This window comes from Nematolebias whitei, chromosome 19 (assembly GCF_014905685.2).
Source record: "Nematolebias whitei isolate Nwh7 chromosome 19, NemWhi1, whole genome shotgun sequence".
Taxonomy (NCBI): domain Eukaryota; kingdom Metazoa; phylum Chordata; class Actinopteri; order Cyprinodontiformes; family Rivulidae; genus Nematolebias; species Nematolebias whitei.
In genome coordinates, this window is record NC_056516.1 from 33,702,312 (window position 1) to 33,718,742 (window position 16,431).

General features: G+C 40.6%; 1 protein-coding gene across 1 annotated transcript in view; it reads left to right on the top strand.

Moving 5' to 3' along the window:
- The window catches only part of LOC119425755 (semaphorin-6D), a 120,500-nt gene extending 104,603 nt beyond the window's left edge, over positions 1–15,897 (top strand). The window contains exons 19-21 of the mRNA XM_037693302.1: positions 11,450–11,700; positions 12,455–12,586; positions 14,256–15,897. Of these exons, the coding sequence (XP_037549230.1) occupies positions 11,450–11,700; positions 12,455–12,586; positions 14,256–15,554 (1,682 nt within the window). The 3' untranslated portion in view covers positions 15,555–15,897. The remainder of the gene's footprint in view (positions 1–11,449; positions 11,701–12,454; positions 12,587–14,255) is intronic.
- Positions 15,898–16,431: the final 534 nt, after the last annotated feature.

Consider the following 16,431-nt stretch of genomic DNA (forward strand, 5'->3'; position numbering starts at 1 on the left):
TATATGTATATATATATATATGTGTATATATATATATATATATGTATATATGTATATATATATATATGTGTATATATATATATATATGTGTGTATATATATATGTATATATATGTATATGTATATATATGTGTATATATATATATATGTATATGTATATATATGTGTATATATATATGTGTGTATATATATGTATATATATATATATGTGTGTATATATATGTATATGTATATATATGTATATGTATATGTATGTATATGTATATATATGTATATATATATATATATATATATGAGAGAGAGAGAGAGAGAGAGAGATACTGTACATACAAGACCAGCAATTCTATAATTTTATCATTATTACCTTGACAACCCAAATAATGGCTAAAATCGCAATAAAATAGCAAAAAGCAAAAGTATATAATAAGATTAAAAGTAATCTGAACGTGTTGGTAGATACCATTTGACAGTTTTATCAAATGAGTCCAATCTCCAAAGTTTGTACTCGATGTAGTTGATATTCATTTTTCTGACGCTTTCTAAAAATGTCACAAGTTTAATTCCCATGTGTTTGTTTATTTGCATTAAAACACAAGAATCTTTGGACCAGGACAGAACAGAAAGATTGTTTTGTAAGTTTTTGTAAGAGTGTGAATCAAATCATGCTCCCGCCCTGTTTGTGCACATGTTGAACAAAGTGAACAAACCTCTACATTTGATGCGCCTGATCTACAAGATTAAATATTTCTAACGACCCGTCATCGTGTTCAGTGGCTGTTGATTTGTCGTTGCTCTGGCAGTATCTGGTTTTCTGCTTCACCAACTAAAGTCTGCTAAACAAACAACAATGGCATCTTCTTCTTTTTTTTAACCGTTCTGTGAAGATTGCACCAAAGTGCTTCTGAATCCTCTGAACCGTAATTGTGTCACTTTTATTCATTTAAATAATGAACGCCGGAGACTAAATGAAAATCTGGAGTGCCGAGTCGCTGAAGAGCAGCGATTTTCGTTCTGCTGCAGAGGAAGCCACACACACACCTGACACACACCTCTGCAGACTTTCAGGTGTGCACTGTCTGACCTTTAAAGTGGGTGGGAGTGGGTCGGTTACACGGCTTCTCAGTGGTCAAGCCAAAAGCCAGAGTTGACAAACTTGCTCCGTTTTCTCGGCCCTCTTGTCACAACTGCTCTCATTTTTCTCTTTCAGTTGGATTTCGAACAGTTTCCCTCATCCTCCCTCGTCTCCGTGTCATTTCTTTTCTTTTCTTTTTTTTTTTTGTCATCCTCCATGTTGCTCACTTCATCACTCTGTACAAATTCTGTCACTGGGGTCGGGCTGTGTGTGAATACCAATAAGGAACAAGTGGGCCATGGAGCATGCTAATGGGCTGGGCATTTCTGAAGCCTAACTTTAGCATCACTCGACCTAAAAGACAGAATTTAAATTATTTTATTGCATGCCTCTTGCTACAAATATATAATTGGAATATCTTTATTTATCAAATTGTTACAAAATGGTGTATTAAGGCCCACTTCTATTTTCCCTACAGAGCTCTTTGTTGACAGTTTTTATTGTAGTTGCTATAAAATAGGAATAACTGTATCCAAATATAAATCGGGTATTTACCGTACTTGCCGCAGTTCACGTCGCACCGCCATATAAGTTGCATCAGTCCAAATATGTCTAATAAAGTGGGAAAATCATAAATAAGTCGTATCTATTATGCGTCACCGCTGACCACCTGGAAACGTGGGCCGGTGTTATGCCAAAATCGATTAGCTGCCAAATGCCGGCCACAGGAGCGTGCACGGGAGGACTTTAACAAGAACTGAACAAGATTAACACTTAAAAATAATTATTTGTTTGCTCGAAATTATGGCAAAGGTGTTTACGTTGAATTGTCCTTAATAAATGCACTATATTGATCAAATCAGCTGCATTTCAAAAATCGATTCGCAGAAGCAGGAGCGCGCAGAGGGAGGACTCACTGTGCATTTCTTCAAAATTTAACAAGATTAACACCTAAAAACAATTATTTGTTTGCTTGACATTATAGTAAAGGTGTGTCTCAGTTGATCTTGTCCTTAATAAATGCACTTTAATGGTCAAATCAGTTGCATTTCACCTGAGCGACGCAGCGAAATGCAGCTGATTTGACGGTTAATCCAGGAGTTCTGGAGCGAGATGAAGTTGGCTCCGTATGGCAAGCCAAGTGTCTCATTAATAGCCATTTTTACCTATTATTGAGCACTTGCCTTGCCATATTAGTCAACCGCCCTCTAGTGGCTGAAAATGGTAGTGTTCAATATTTTCCATGTCAGAATGAAAAAATTATCAGATCTCGGACAAAAATTGGTTCATAAATATGTTGGAAAAACATATATTAGTCGCTTCGGTGTATAAGTCTCAGGACTTTCAAATTTCTGCAAAAAGGTGCGACTTATACAGCGAAAAATACGCTAAATAAGAAGTGTCGTCTCTTTGCATTTGTGAATTCAATCAATTTTAAATGTCTTGGAGGAAGGGACATCTGTCGAGGCATGGATCATTATCCCAGCAAAAAATGAGCTATTCTGATGTTTCTGCTGTTTTCATGTCTAAAATTAATTTTACATATTAACTTTAGTTTTGAATTTTTCTAGAGTTGTTAGCATGAGAAAACAAATATCTGTTGCATTCGCTCTGGTTGTCTTGTGTAGATTATTGAGAGTGAAATGTCAGCGTGTTGCTGCTTTCCAGCAGAAGTATTTCCTGTAAGTCTGTTCTGATAAGTCGTCTCTTTTTCTGATGATCTGTTTCCACTTGAGTGTCAGTTTTTTTGCATTTGTTCCGATGCATTTAGTCGCGATGATGAGGCAGGTCACTGAAAACTTTATTTAGCACCATCATCCATAACTCCTGTTGTTTACTCTTTGTATAAACCGTCCCTTTAAACAGTAAACAGACATTAAACCCTTTACTGTCCAAAGCTGTGAAAATGCATCTCGGTTAAAATATCTACACTTTTTTTTAACAAATGAGGTGTTTGAAATATTTAATTTTCATGCATAATGCAGAAAAAATGTTGTTTTTTCAAACACAATTTTATTTACGTAATGCACAATAATGTATGTGGTGTATTGTCATCTTTTAATGAGCTCAGCTTAATCTTGGATTTTATACAGTTTTGTTGTAACTGGTTAAAAACGGCAACATATCAGTGGAAAATCCATTTTATCTCACCACATGGGATTTATTGCTGATTATTTAGAAATAAATAAAGTTTATTCTGATTCTGATAATGCTTTTTTTGCAGCAAACTGTTGATGCTGGGACAACTTTAAGCCAGTTATATCTATTTATTTATTATTTATTTATTCTTTTTCGTGGTTGATCTGATTTAACTTTTTCCATAATTTTATAGTTTCAATACGTGTTCAAAATAAGTTCAGGAAGTGAAATTATTTAATTAAATTACTTAAAAGTTTAGCAACCAAAACTTTGATTCTGTTCTTGAAACTGTTTTGTCTGCTTTAAAAAGCAGAATTTTGTTCCATCCATTCATCCACCCACCCAGACATACATTCATCCATCTATCCATCCATCCACTTACTTACTTACTTCCTCTTCTTCCTACATTCCTCTTCTTCCTTCCTTCCTCTTCTTCCTTCCTTCCTCTTCTTCCTTCCTTCCTTCCTCTTCTTCCTTCCTTCATACATTCCTCTTCTTACTTCCTTCCTTCCTCTTCTTCCTTCCTTCATACATTCCTCTTCTTACTTCCTTCCTTCCTTCCTATTCTTCCTTCCTTCATACATTCCTCTTCTTACTTCCTTCCTTCCTTCATACATTCCTCTTCTTCCTTCCTTCCTTCCTCTTCTTCCTTCCTTCATACATTCCTCTTCTTCCTTCCTTCCTTCCTCTTCTTCCTTCCTTCATACCTCCCTCTTCTTCCTTCCTTCCTTCCTCTTCTTTCTTCCTTCCTTCATCTTCTTCCTTCATCTTCTTCCTTACTTCCTTCCTCTTCTTACTTCCTTCCTCTTCTTTCTTCCTTCCTTCCTCTTCTTCTGAAGTCAGGTCTCGGGGGCAGCAGCTTGATCAGGAAGGTCCAGACATCTTTTTCCAGTTCTTCTGGGAGGACTCCAAAGAGTTCCCAGACCAACAGAGAGTCACAGTCTCTCTATCGTGCCCTGGTTCTTACCCGGGGTCTCCTCCCAGTCGAACATGCTCGAAGCACCTCCCTAGGGAGGTGCCCAAAGAGCATCCTTACCAGATGCCCGAACCACCTGATCTAGCTCCTCTTGATGTGGAGGAGCAGCGGTTCTACTCCGAGTCTCTCCTGATTGAACTTCTCACCCAGTCTCTAAGGGAGAGTCCAGCTACCCTGCGGAGGAAACTCATTTCAACCTCCTGTATCGGTGATCTCATTCTTTCAGTCTCTACCCAGAGCTCGAGACCAATAAACAGAGAGCTTTGCCTCACAGCTCAACTTCCTCTTCACCACAACGCACCGGCACAGAGTCCACAATACTGCAGACGCTGCACCAATCAATCTGTCAATCAAATGCTCCATTCTTCCCTCACTCGTGAACAAAACCCTGAGATGCTTGAACTCCTCCACCTGAGGCAGAACCTCACCCTCGACCCAGAGAGAGCAAGCCACCTTTTTCCGACTGTATCAATAACTTGTAAAACAAACAAAAACAAACTAAACAAAATGGTACAAGAATAACAGTTTCTTTATGCTAACATGCTAAATGTTGGTTGATTTCCAATGCTAATCTTGGGTGTGTGAGTATAGAACAATATCAGGAAATCTTTTTTTAGTGTTTGAGTCTAAATCAACTGAACTTGACTGTTAAACTCCACCTTCTATCTTTAAACAAGGTAAAGTTGTTTTAGTTTTAGATACTTTTTTTTCTATTTGCACACATTTTGATTGTAACTTGTAAAGCAGTATAAAAATCAATTCATCAGAACTTAAAATAATGATTAAGATAATGTAGAAATGACTCTGTGTCTGCACTGCTGGAAAGTTGATAAACAATGACTTCATAGTTTCTATTTTTTTTTTTAGTTTTGCCTGAAGTTTGGTATGTTTCCTTCTAAACCTCACTTTCCACATGTCAGTGCCCTAAAAACTTATATAAGACACTTTGATTTTCCTTCTGGTGGAAATCTGCTTTACCTAACCTCCCTTTAATAAAGCTTTTCTGTATGTTTTTAATAATTCCCCTCATGGCTTCTTGCAGAATCTACTTGTACGGTTCATTTGTCTGATTGATTTAATTACATCCTCCTAGACAGACTCTATTGATTTCAGCTGAATTCAATGAAAAACAGCAGAGGATGGAGATAAGCAGATGGGGTTTTAATATAGAGTGAATTTGAGGACAGATGAAAGATAAAGATGCATGGGCACTACCGTACTTTCCGCCGTACACGTCACACCGCCCTATAAGTCGCATCAGTCCAAATATGTCTAATAAAGTGGAAAAATCCATAAATACGCCGCTTCGCCGTATACGTTGCATCTATTGTGTTATCGCTTTTACCTATTACATCACAAAACGGCATGCCATACAACGTGAGTGCCATCTAGCGGCTGAAAATGGTACTGTTCCGTATTTTCAGTCAGAATGAATGAAAATGGTTATATCTCAGCAAAAAATTGGTTTATAAATGTGGGAAAAATTCATAAATGCGTTGTTTCGATAAGTCGCAGGGCATGCAAATTATGCAAAAAACCTGTGACTTGTATGCCAAAAAATACGGTAATTCAGACTCGCTGAATACTGTAAAATATAGACTGACAGATAATGTGGATAAAAACGTGAAAAGTCAAGGTTTCACCCAGAATCTTCACCTCCAGATGTCAACATTTCACCATTCGGGCTGACGGCAAAGAAGGAGAAACTTTCAAACTGACAGAGCAAAGAAGAAAGGAGCAAAGACGGAGGGCAGAGAATGAAACATTTCCATGTTGGACTGTAATTAGCATCATATTTTTCTCTTGGTGTCTCCATCATCCTATTTTTAACTGTCAGACTGAAGGACGGAGATAAAAGAGTGAAAATAACGAACATGAAATTGTCTCTTAAACTCTAGGGATACATGTTTGTGTGTGTTAATTCTGCCTGGACGTGTAATGACTGCTTGCTCCATTTCAAAAGTACTTTTGAATAAAAGGCGCATTTGTTCCGTGGCTTCTTGTATCAAAGTAAAGCCTCAGAAGCTTAGAGGCCACTCTGGCTTTGAGGTTAGAGATGGTTGCCACTTTAAGTCCCACACCAACTGGGAGCAGGGAGGAAAATCCCCTAACGGCTCCCAGTGAAGGGCACGGAATTAGCTTTCTGTTTCTGGAGCGTTTTCGCCCCTTTGATCAGGTTTTCATGGACATGAACCAAGGCTGAGCAATTTAACTTAACTAAGAAATAAGAGGAAGTCCGCTGCTCTTTTAGGTCTGCTAAATATGTCTCATTTCACAACAAAAGCGCAAACACTCAAACGTGATAAATAGCCCCACAGATTTTTTTTTTTTTTTGCTCACTGGCCTTGGCAAGATGTAAGAAGCTCATGAATACAAGATGTATAAAAGAAATGTAGTTTTATATTTAATGCATTTTGTCTGCTTCAAACACTCATGACCATGACTTTGTTTTTGTGTTTAAATTAAAGCCTTTGACTGGAGGGTCATGGAGTCCCATCTAAAACTCCTAATTCTGTCTCAAGGTTACACAACACATTTTAAACGATGCAAAATGCTGGTTTTTTTTTTCGTTTTATCTGAAGAAGGCTGAAGCAAAACTGTGGAAATTATTCCAGAACGTCAAACCTTTTCCCCCCACTCCTCTTAAGAATCCAATCTCAACCTGTTCGCGAGGCGTCGGATGATGTTTGAAATGCACTCCGAGTGTCCGAGAGGCAAATCAACCTGTCAGCTTCTGGCCTGGACGGCTGCCCGCTGGGTGTGTGTCGCAGGAAGGGAGCTCAGCGGAGCTTTCAGGACAAAATGGGGGGGTTAAGATAAACATTGTCAACCCGAAAGTCACAGTTGTCATCAGTTAAAATGGTTAATCACCGGAGAGAGCAGCAGCGGTGACTCGGCGCCGGCTGACGCAGCCATCCATCAAAAGCTGATGTGATTTTTTCAAACCGGATGAAATGCAGGAAGAGCCAGTTTCATATGGTAGAGTCTGACTTTTTACTTATTTTATGACCACAAGACATTTTCAGCTTTTACACATCTAAAGCCACTACATGTAGAGATGCTTTTAAATCAATATGCAGCCTGAAAAAATACTATACAAATGGTTCATATCTATTTTAAATATACGATAAGGCATAAAAATCATGAATATTCTAAGTGCATAACGTAAAACCTGCTTGATTATTGAAAAATGTGCAGATAATATTGCAGCTTCCACAGGCAGGTGAAGCTCTACTAAAAGAGACAGATGTAAAAGCAGCATCTATTCAGAATAAATACATATGAAAACAAATATACACAGTATACGCAAGATCATGAAAATAAAATATTTCAGAAATTAATATAATTGAACAAGGGTGACACGGTGGCTCCGTTGGTAGAGCTGCTGCTTCAGTGAGAAGGTTGTCGGATCGAATCCCAGCCAGGGGCCTGTCTGGGTGGAGTTTGCTTGTTCTCTCCGTGCATGCGTGTATTTTCTCCTGGTACTCCGGTTTCCTCTCACAGACCAAAAACATGCATGTTAGTCTGATTGGTAACACTAAATTGTCTTTATGTGTGCGTGAGAGAGTGAATGGTTGTTTCTTGTTTGTCTCTGTGTCCCTGTGATGGACTGGAGATCTGTCCAGGGTGTGTCCCCCCCCCCCCTCACACAGTGACTGCTGAATATGGACAACATTGACCCTGCAACCTGATAAGGAAACATTGGGTAAAGATGATGAATGGATGGATATAAATGGAACAGATTTATGTTGTAAAACTGAAGCATTTACTCATGATTCATTCAGTGGTAACACTACAGTAGTCCCTCACTACTTGGCGGTTCGTTTATCGTGGACTTGCCCTATCGTGGTTTTTCAAAATAAGATTGGACAGGACACACAATTGGCTGATTGATGCATGAGCCGCGCAATCGGCATGGAATTCTTATTTTAAATTAATTATAATAAAAAAATAATTAATCACCTCTTGTCCATTTGTGCAGCCCATGCTGCAGGATAAACTTCCTGCTGCAGCTGATCAGCTGTTCTCCGTGCAGAGCGGAGAAGTGGGCGTGGCCAAGAGCAGAATCAGGGAGCTGAAATCATGACAGTCTGTGCTATTTTAGAGCGGTTAGAGTTTAGAAACATCGTTTAAAATATTGCAAGTGTGTTGGAAGGGTTTAAAATGCCTTTATATAATAAACTACTACTTACTAATTGTACTACTATTCCTACTTTGCGTTTTTTTCCCGCGATAAGCGAAGAACTACTGTATATAAATTAAACGTTCAGCACTAAATATGGAAGTCATAAGGCTGCAGATTTTAATCTTGAAATCTACACTTTTCTTTTTTTATTGTCAGACTTGAACAAATATTAATTGCACATCTGCAGTTCTTATTATGGATTCAAATGTACAACACTTGAAGCTTTCATTTTATTTTTTTCATTTGGCAGCCAGAATAACTAAACAAATGATTTATGATCAGAAAAAATTTTTAAAAATCACATAGTTGGTTCTGAGTCACCTCATTATAAAAATAATTAGTGTTTATGCATTAAACTTTTTTTTTTTTTTAATCTTTTTAGTAGTTTTGGGTGAAGTCTCTGCAGCAACAGTCACATCTTTGTCAAACTATGAATTTATCCTTGTGTTTAGTCCAGATGTGGCGACTGTTCAAATCTGTGCATCAAAGTATTGATTAGTGGAGAGCGGCTCCCTCTTCTCCTCCCCTGAACGCAGCGTGGGGTTTCATGCGTCACTGCTGCTGGACAGACTGATGAGTCATTGTATCCATGAGGCTTTGATGGTGTACCTGAACCTGATGAGGTGAACGCTGCCAAGCAAAACCTCTTTCATCTCTGTTCCTCCACATCCTCCTTTCCTTCTCCCATCATACCTTCATCCTTTTGTCAGCCTCGTCATCTTTCTCCTTTAAATCAGCTCATCACTTCCTTTTCTTTTCTCCTCTCCAGATGTCAAATCTCACCTTTATGTCCTCCTTGTCTTCTCCTCTCGTCTGTCATGAGGATTTCTCACCTGTAAAGCGCCTCATTAAGCCTCGTCCCACTTCCTGTCTTTCACTCTTTCGTCTTTCTCCCGTTCACCTTGTTTTAAACTCTCATCCATTAGTTTCCCCCTCCTCTTCAAACGTATTGTCAACTTGCTGTCAGCAAAATATTTACCCATCCAGCCAAAAAACTCCTGCTGATCTGATTTCACTTTGTGTACACACACCACATCAATATGTGATTATGCATGGAGGAAAAAGGCCTGATGGGCTTTGACTCAAGGAAACAGACATTATTAAAGATTATAATCTTAAAGACTGAGTTGTGTTATAATAATGCACATTGAAGATGAGATTTGTATAAAGTCAATAATTTTTTATTCATTCAACCTTTATTTATACAGGTTAGTTCCCACTGAGCCTCGAGAACTCATTTACAAGAGGTATATGGTACCTATAAAGATTTTGGTATATATACTGAAGAAAAATATAAACTATTTTTTTTTTTAGTTCCACAATGCTTGAAGATGACATCTGGAGATAAATAAGTAAATGTGATAATAATTTTTGGGTCTAAATTGTTAAATTGAATAATTTTCTTCTTGTCTGAGCTTGAGTTAGAGGATTAATTTATTTAGCAATTCCTGCATGTACAATGTTTCTTTTATGGGTTTATGATCTAGTGAACTGACTACATGTGGTTCAGACTGGAACATTTGTACATTTATCATTGTACTTTTATCACAATACCTTTTTTTTTTCCCCCCATTATCATCATCTACTGTAATTAGTTATATTCGTATTTAAATATACCGAGTGCAAGTGTTTTCCCCTACATAGTTATCTAACTGTTAACAACGGTGTACCACAAGGTTCAGTCCTGGGACCCACCCTCTTCACAATCTATATACGTAATGTAGGTCAGATCATTCTTGATGCATTCTTACATTTCTACTGTATGCTGATGATACAGTTTTTTGTCGAGCTACAACAGTTGCTAAGGTTTTCCAACTTTTACGGTCTGCATTCAACATCATCCAGTCACATTTGTTTTGTCTCAAACTGGTGCTAAATGCTGACGAAACCAAAGGGATGTTGTTTTCAAACAGTAAGTCAGTTCCAGCACTTCTGTGTTATCCTCAAATGGTGTTCCCATTGAGTTTGTCCATTCTTACAAATACTTGGGTATCTTGGTCGATGCACATCTCTCTTTTAAGCATCATGTCAACAACTTGGTAAAGAAACTGAAAGTTAAACTGGGTTTCTTTTTCAGAAATAGATCCTGTCTAACTCTGAACGCTAGGAAACGCCTTGTAACTGGGCAGGGCGCTTGTCCACTGGTTTAGGTTTATGTCATATGCAGATCAACACAAGGTCAACAATGCAAAGAAATGCTGAGGATGAGAAGAACCGTCTTGACTCGCCAAAACAACAAGAAATACCAAAGCGTGCAACAAAAATACAAAAACAAGGCACTCAAAGTGGAAAAAGAAATACATCTACTGTAAGAAAACAAAATCACTATAATGCCACTTTAATTGGTCATATGTGACTTATCTGTGCTGCTGATTATCTCATACCTATCTGTTCACCACAGACTCATGTTCAGGCTGCTGCTATGCCATGTGTTTAGTGTTTAGCACATATCTTAAATCTTTCAGCGTATCTTTTGGCACTTGTTTAGCTTATGTCTTAGTGTATATCTTATTTACTGTTTCTTTTTGTACTTTATATTTTGCTATTTTTGGGTGTACAGGGGGTGGGGGGTTGTTGTTCGGTTTATTTGACAGGTCGAGGTGCCCTCTTGGATAATGGCAGGGGAAACTGTAATGTTCTCATGAAGTATCAAAAAATGCAGAAGACTATTTAGCTTATTTCTGAAATTAATGTGCGTCATATTTAATTAAAAAAGTAATAATAATAATAATTTCAAGGTATGGTTTCAGTGTTTTTATTCAGACCAAGTACTGGTAAAGGTCTATGAATAACATGCACATTTTCCTACAACATGATTGTCCAATCTTGGTCCTTGAGGGCCACTATCCTGCATCTTTTAGATGCTCCTCTGCTCCAGCACGCCTAATTTGAATGAATGGGTGATTAACAGGCTTCTGCAGAGCATGAAAAGGTTAATTCATCCACTGAGTCAGGTTCTGGCGCAGGCAGACAAGTAAAACATGCAGGATGGTGGCCCTTGATGACCAGAATTGGACACCCCTGTCCTAAAAACTTAAGATGAAAAGGCACTTTCAATTTTCTCTCCTGTTTTCCAGGCATTCGTCATCTCCCTGAAACAGACCAGCGTACCGCCGCTAACGTCCACTACACTTTGCTGATTGCCTGTGTGCTGGTGGCATTTCTTCTGGGGGCCATCTTGTCTGGTTTCCTGGTGTCGTGTTACTGCAGCCGCAGCGCCGACCACCGGGCAAAGAGGTTGGGAAAAGATCCCGAGGCGTCGCTGCCTCACGCGCTGTCGCTGCGATCCCTCGCCAAGCTGAACGGGCTGCTGGAAGGACAGCCGAAGGTCGGTGGATGGTGCACACAGATCACATGCAAAAATACTAAAATCTGCTCTTTAAAGAGTTGCTCGGTTAAAACATTTATATATATGTATAAAAAAAGAACTATATTTGTGTTGTATGGTTCAATTCAAACACTGAAAATGTATTCAAACTTTTTTAACCAAGACCTCTTTATGAAAAGTTCATGTTAGTTATTGGAATTTATGCATATTAACATTAAGTCACAATGTTTTATTCATCAACTTGTGATTTTAGCATTTAGCCTTTCTCTTGGTGGGGAAAAAAGCTCAACCTAAAAACGATTAAACTTGTAAAATATTAAATAAATTCAAAAGCACACCGTCGCTTTGAACATTTAGATGACGCCTGTCGAGTGAAGTCGACTTTAAACGAAAAAACACATTTTTCATGCATTTGCAGAAGATTTCTGCAGCTTCCAAGAAACATCCGAGGCGATGCAACGTAACTGCCGGAGTTTCGAGAAGCAATGGCTTTAATATTCATCTTCTTCCTCCCCTTCACCCTGAGGGAACGCATAATAAGCTTCACCTTGGTGTTTTATTCAGTCATTACAACTAACTGTTTCATTATAAGTCCATCCTTTTTTCAAATGTCCTTCAGCAAAAAAAATTTAAATAAAATAGTCGCTGAGCTGCTGTTGACCTTTGACCTTTTTGCTGAAAAGTATGTTCATGTAAGTCCCTCGTTACTCTGTTTGGAGCCATTAAATATCACCTCTATCTGGTTTTCTTCCAGGACGAAAAGCTGGATGTATCGACGCCCAAAATGTACAGCTCCTTCATCCCCAACGGGCGCGCTGAGCCCCATCTGCACACCCCCAGACACCAGGGTCTGCAGGTGGGAGACCCTGACCTCAACCTCTCCCAGGTAGGAGAACTTGAGGCAATGAGTTGGGTGAATCTGCTTCACTGTTAGCTTAAAAGTACAGTAGTCCCTCATTTACTGCCGGGGGGGGGGGGGGGGGTTTACATTCCAGACACCCCAGCATTAAGTGAAAATCCACGAAGTAGGGACGTTAAATCTATTTTGGTATTTAAATATATTTTAAGGCTTTAGAATTCCTTCCCACACTCTTGCAATGTTCTAGACTCTTAAACTTACGTCATTTTAACAACATACATGTACCGAATTTTTGGACTATAAGGCATACTTAAAATCCTTTAATTTTCTCAAAAATCGACACTGAGCCTTATAAGCACCTTATGTATTAATTCTGGTTGTGCTTACTGAGCTCGAACCAATTTTATGTGGTACAACTGAACAATGATGAGTTATTGTGAATGAGTTGAATAAAGTTTGACTGATCTGACCGTTTTGTTTCGCTTAACGCGCCTTATAGTGCGGCTGTGGCTGAGTGGTTAGAGCGGTCGTCCTCCAATGCAAGAGTTGGGGGTTTGACTCCACCAGCAGTCACATGTCGAAGTGTCCCTGGGCAAGACGCTGAACCCCTCATTACCTCCAATGTTTGTCCCCTCAGTGTACGAATGTGATAAAGCACTGATTAGTCTCTTTAGAATGATTTGTTCAATTAGCTTTGTACAGATCTAGTAGAGTGTTGTATGAATGGATAAATGAAGACACAGATTGTAGTTTAAAGCACTTTTGAATATCTTGATAAGATAGAAAGGTGCTATATAAGTACAGTCCATTTATAATCCGGTTCGCCTTATATATGAAAACAGACCTGTTCATTTATATTGCGCCTTACAATCTGGTGCACTTTATAGTTCGAAAAATATGGTATGTACTTTACAGTAGCTACTGCAAAATGTTGTATGGGAACTCACCAGCCTTGGTCCAGTTCTGGTCGAGTTCTGCTCGGCTCTCTGCAGCCGTTGCACACCAGGCGCTTGGAGAGAACCAGACCTTTGGCGAGCCAGCACAAAAATCACACAATGGTCCCGAAAAGAGTCCAAATAATCCAGAGAAATCTGGATTTAAAAAGTCACGGTGGGCTCCGGAGAGAACGCCAGACCTCCAGGCAGCACCTCCCCACTCGGTAGGCCTCATGGGCCGGCGGGCGGCACTCAAATTCACCGATGAGTCTGGAGGTCCAGTTCTGGTCCAGTTCCCGGTCGGTTCTGTGCGGCTCTCTGCATCTGTTGGACACCAATGTCACTATGACTAAGGACCAAACTTTTTTAGATTGGATCATAACTTTCCATCCATTTTAGCAGAGGACAATGAGGCTTCTGGGAAATGTATTAATTTTGATTGGCAATGCAGTGTAAGCTTATTGAGAGAAACTACAAAATGGCGGCATCTGTCCAAAGTATTTATTATTTGTTAACTTTTTACTCTATAGTCCCAGTCACGTGAGTAATATTAAAGCTGACATTTGTGTGCCGTGTACAATGTTACTTTGAAAAACCGTGAAAGAGCGAGTCCGCAAAAATCGAACCGCGAAGTGGTGAGGGATTACTGTATCCTTATTAGTTTATAGTGTTATTAAGAATATATGATAAGTTGTATGTTTCTAGTTTGTTAAAAAAAATAAAAAAAAATCCTAAAGGTCGTGGGTCTAACCTTTGTTTAGTCTCTGTCTCAGGGTGATGGAGAGCTCTCTGGCCTGCCGACGCCTGACTCCACCCCGGAGCTTCCCATTAAGAGTATGAGGGCCCTGAGGCATCATCAGTACGAGAAAAACCAAAACTGCAACAATGCCAAGGAGAACAAGTCAGGGCCCAGCTGCTCGGCGTCCACTCAGGGTTTCATGGCTGTGGTGGGGAACTCTTTAAGTCCGCAAGTGTTTCCCTTTTCTCATCAAAATGGCAACAGTTTGAGCAACGGAGCAGCCCACGGAGCAGGTGCCTCTTCGACCTCGTTGCACCTCCCTGAGGAGAGGAGGATCTCAAACGATGAGCATGCAGCAGCGGCAGGAGGAGGAGGCAGTGGAGTTTCACATCACCACTCCCAGCAGTCCCTGCCCCAGACAGTGGTGGATGTGTCGGCGCTGGACGAGCTGCTCAAACACATCCACGAGGTCAGCGCGTCGGGAACCGGGGGCATCAAGGTCCTCACGTCCACCTCCTCGTCCTCTCTGTTTCCTGGACCGTCGACCTCTGGAGGACATCATCATAGTCACCATAACCCCCACCATCATAACAATCACCACAGCCAGACGCGCACGCACCACTACAACCACAGCCATCACCATAGCAACCACCACAACAGCAATGGCAGCAGTCACCATCACCAGCAGCCGATCCCAGAAACAGAATCCACTTCTTACTACAGCACCTGCACGCTGCCGAGGGACGGCCTCCCCAAACATCTGGACGCAGCTCCTCAAAACTCCACCTCCTCCTCTGCCACATCCTCGTCTTCATCCTCCTCGTCCTCCAACAACCCCACCTCCTCCACCTCCATCCCTTCGTCGTCATCCTCCTCTTCCTCGACTCCCCTCCAGCAGCAGGTGATCCCGGAGCGACCCGAAGGGGGCGGAGTCTCTGTGGCACGTCATCAATCTCAGCGCCACTCCCTCATCAAGATGGGCGCGTCGGGCGGAGCTGTCCCCCGCCATCACAGCTTCAACCAGCGGGGGACACACGCACACTTTCTGGCCAGGATGAACACCAACAGCAGCAGCAACGGCCCCCCAGGCGCCACTGCGATGGCCAACACAAACACCAGCAACAACAACGAGAGCCAGAGAGCATCAATCGCCAGCACCTGCCTCACACGGCAGCACAGTTACAGCGAAGGGCCTCACGTGCAACGGGCGGCGGTTGTACGGAGAACTGTGTCGCTAAAACCGCAAGTCCCGCCAAAGCCACTTTTTCTGCCAAATACAGCCACATCATCAGTAACAGAAGCAGGAAAATACAACTACTAAGACTATAGGTGGAAGGGGCGCAACAACCGCCATGGAGGAAATCCTCCAAAATGTCTGTCGGGCCTGGGGAAAATGGCTAAATGAGAGCACTAACGGGCCCAAAAGACAAAGAAAAAAAACACTGCTGTCCTTTTGACTTATCACAGCCTTGCAGTTGTATTTTCGTCATGCTGCTGAGAGAATGCCATCGGCTGCCTCTCTGAGGCGCGAACCAGGCCACAGACCCGAACCTGTTCCTTTGCAGGACGTGATTCCTTACGGAGACTTCCCTTTCACAGAAAACCGGGGATCAAATCGAGCTCAGACACGAAACATCTGAGAAACGGTTCATAAGTGGGGCGAAAGATGTTAACGATCCAAAAAGGAATCCCCGGGGCTCGAGGTGGCCTGAAAATATTTCTTGATTAATGCAGTTTTCTTACGAGCGCTTTGATCTGATATCCCCACTTGTTGCACCTTGGAACGGGGTCTGGGTTTCATTTGCAAATATTTAAAAAGCAGGGAAGTGGATGAATGCAGGCCCGAAATGAACGAAATCTAGGACTGCTGGATTACTTTGAGTACAATGGGGATGTCGTTACACAAGAGCAGTCAAACAGAAAAACAAGAAAGTTTTAGTAAGAAATCCATCGTTTCTCAATCTGGACTAGAAAATGATAATTTAAAAGAAAAGTTTACTTTTCTGTCATGTGGAGAAGTCTTTGTGTTCATCGTCCAGGCTTTTTTGCAAACACTCATCAGCAATCCTGAAGAAAGTGAAAACTAAGATTGATATTGCCTGAACTGGGAGATTACAGCTAATTGTCACCATTAGCATTAACTCCAACGTAAACACACCAGATTGCACCACTTCCTTCATATCGACATCTAAAAAAGC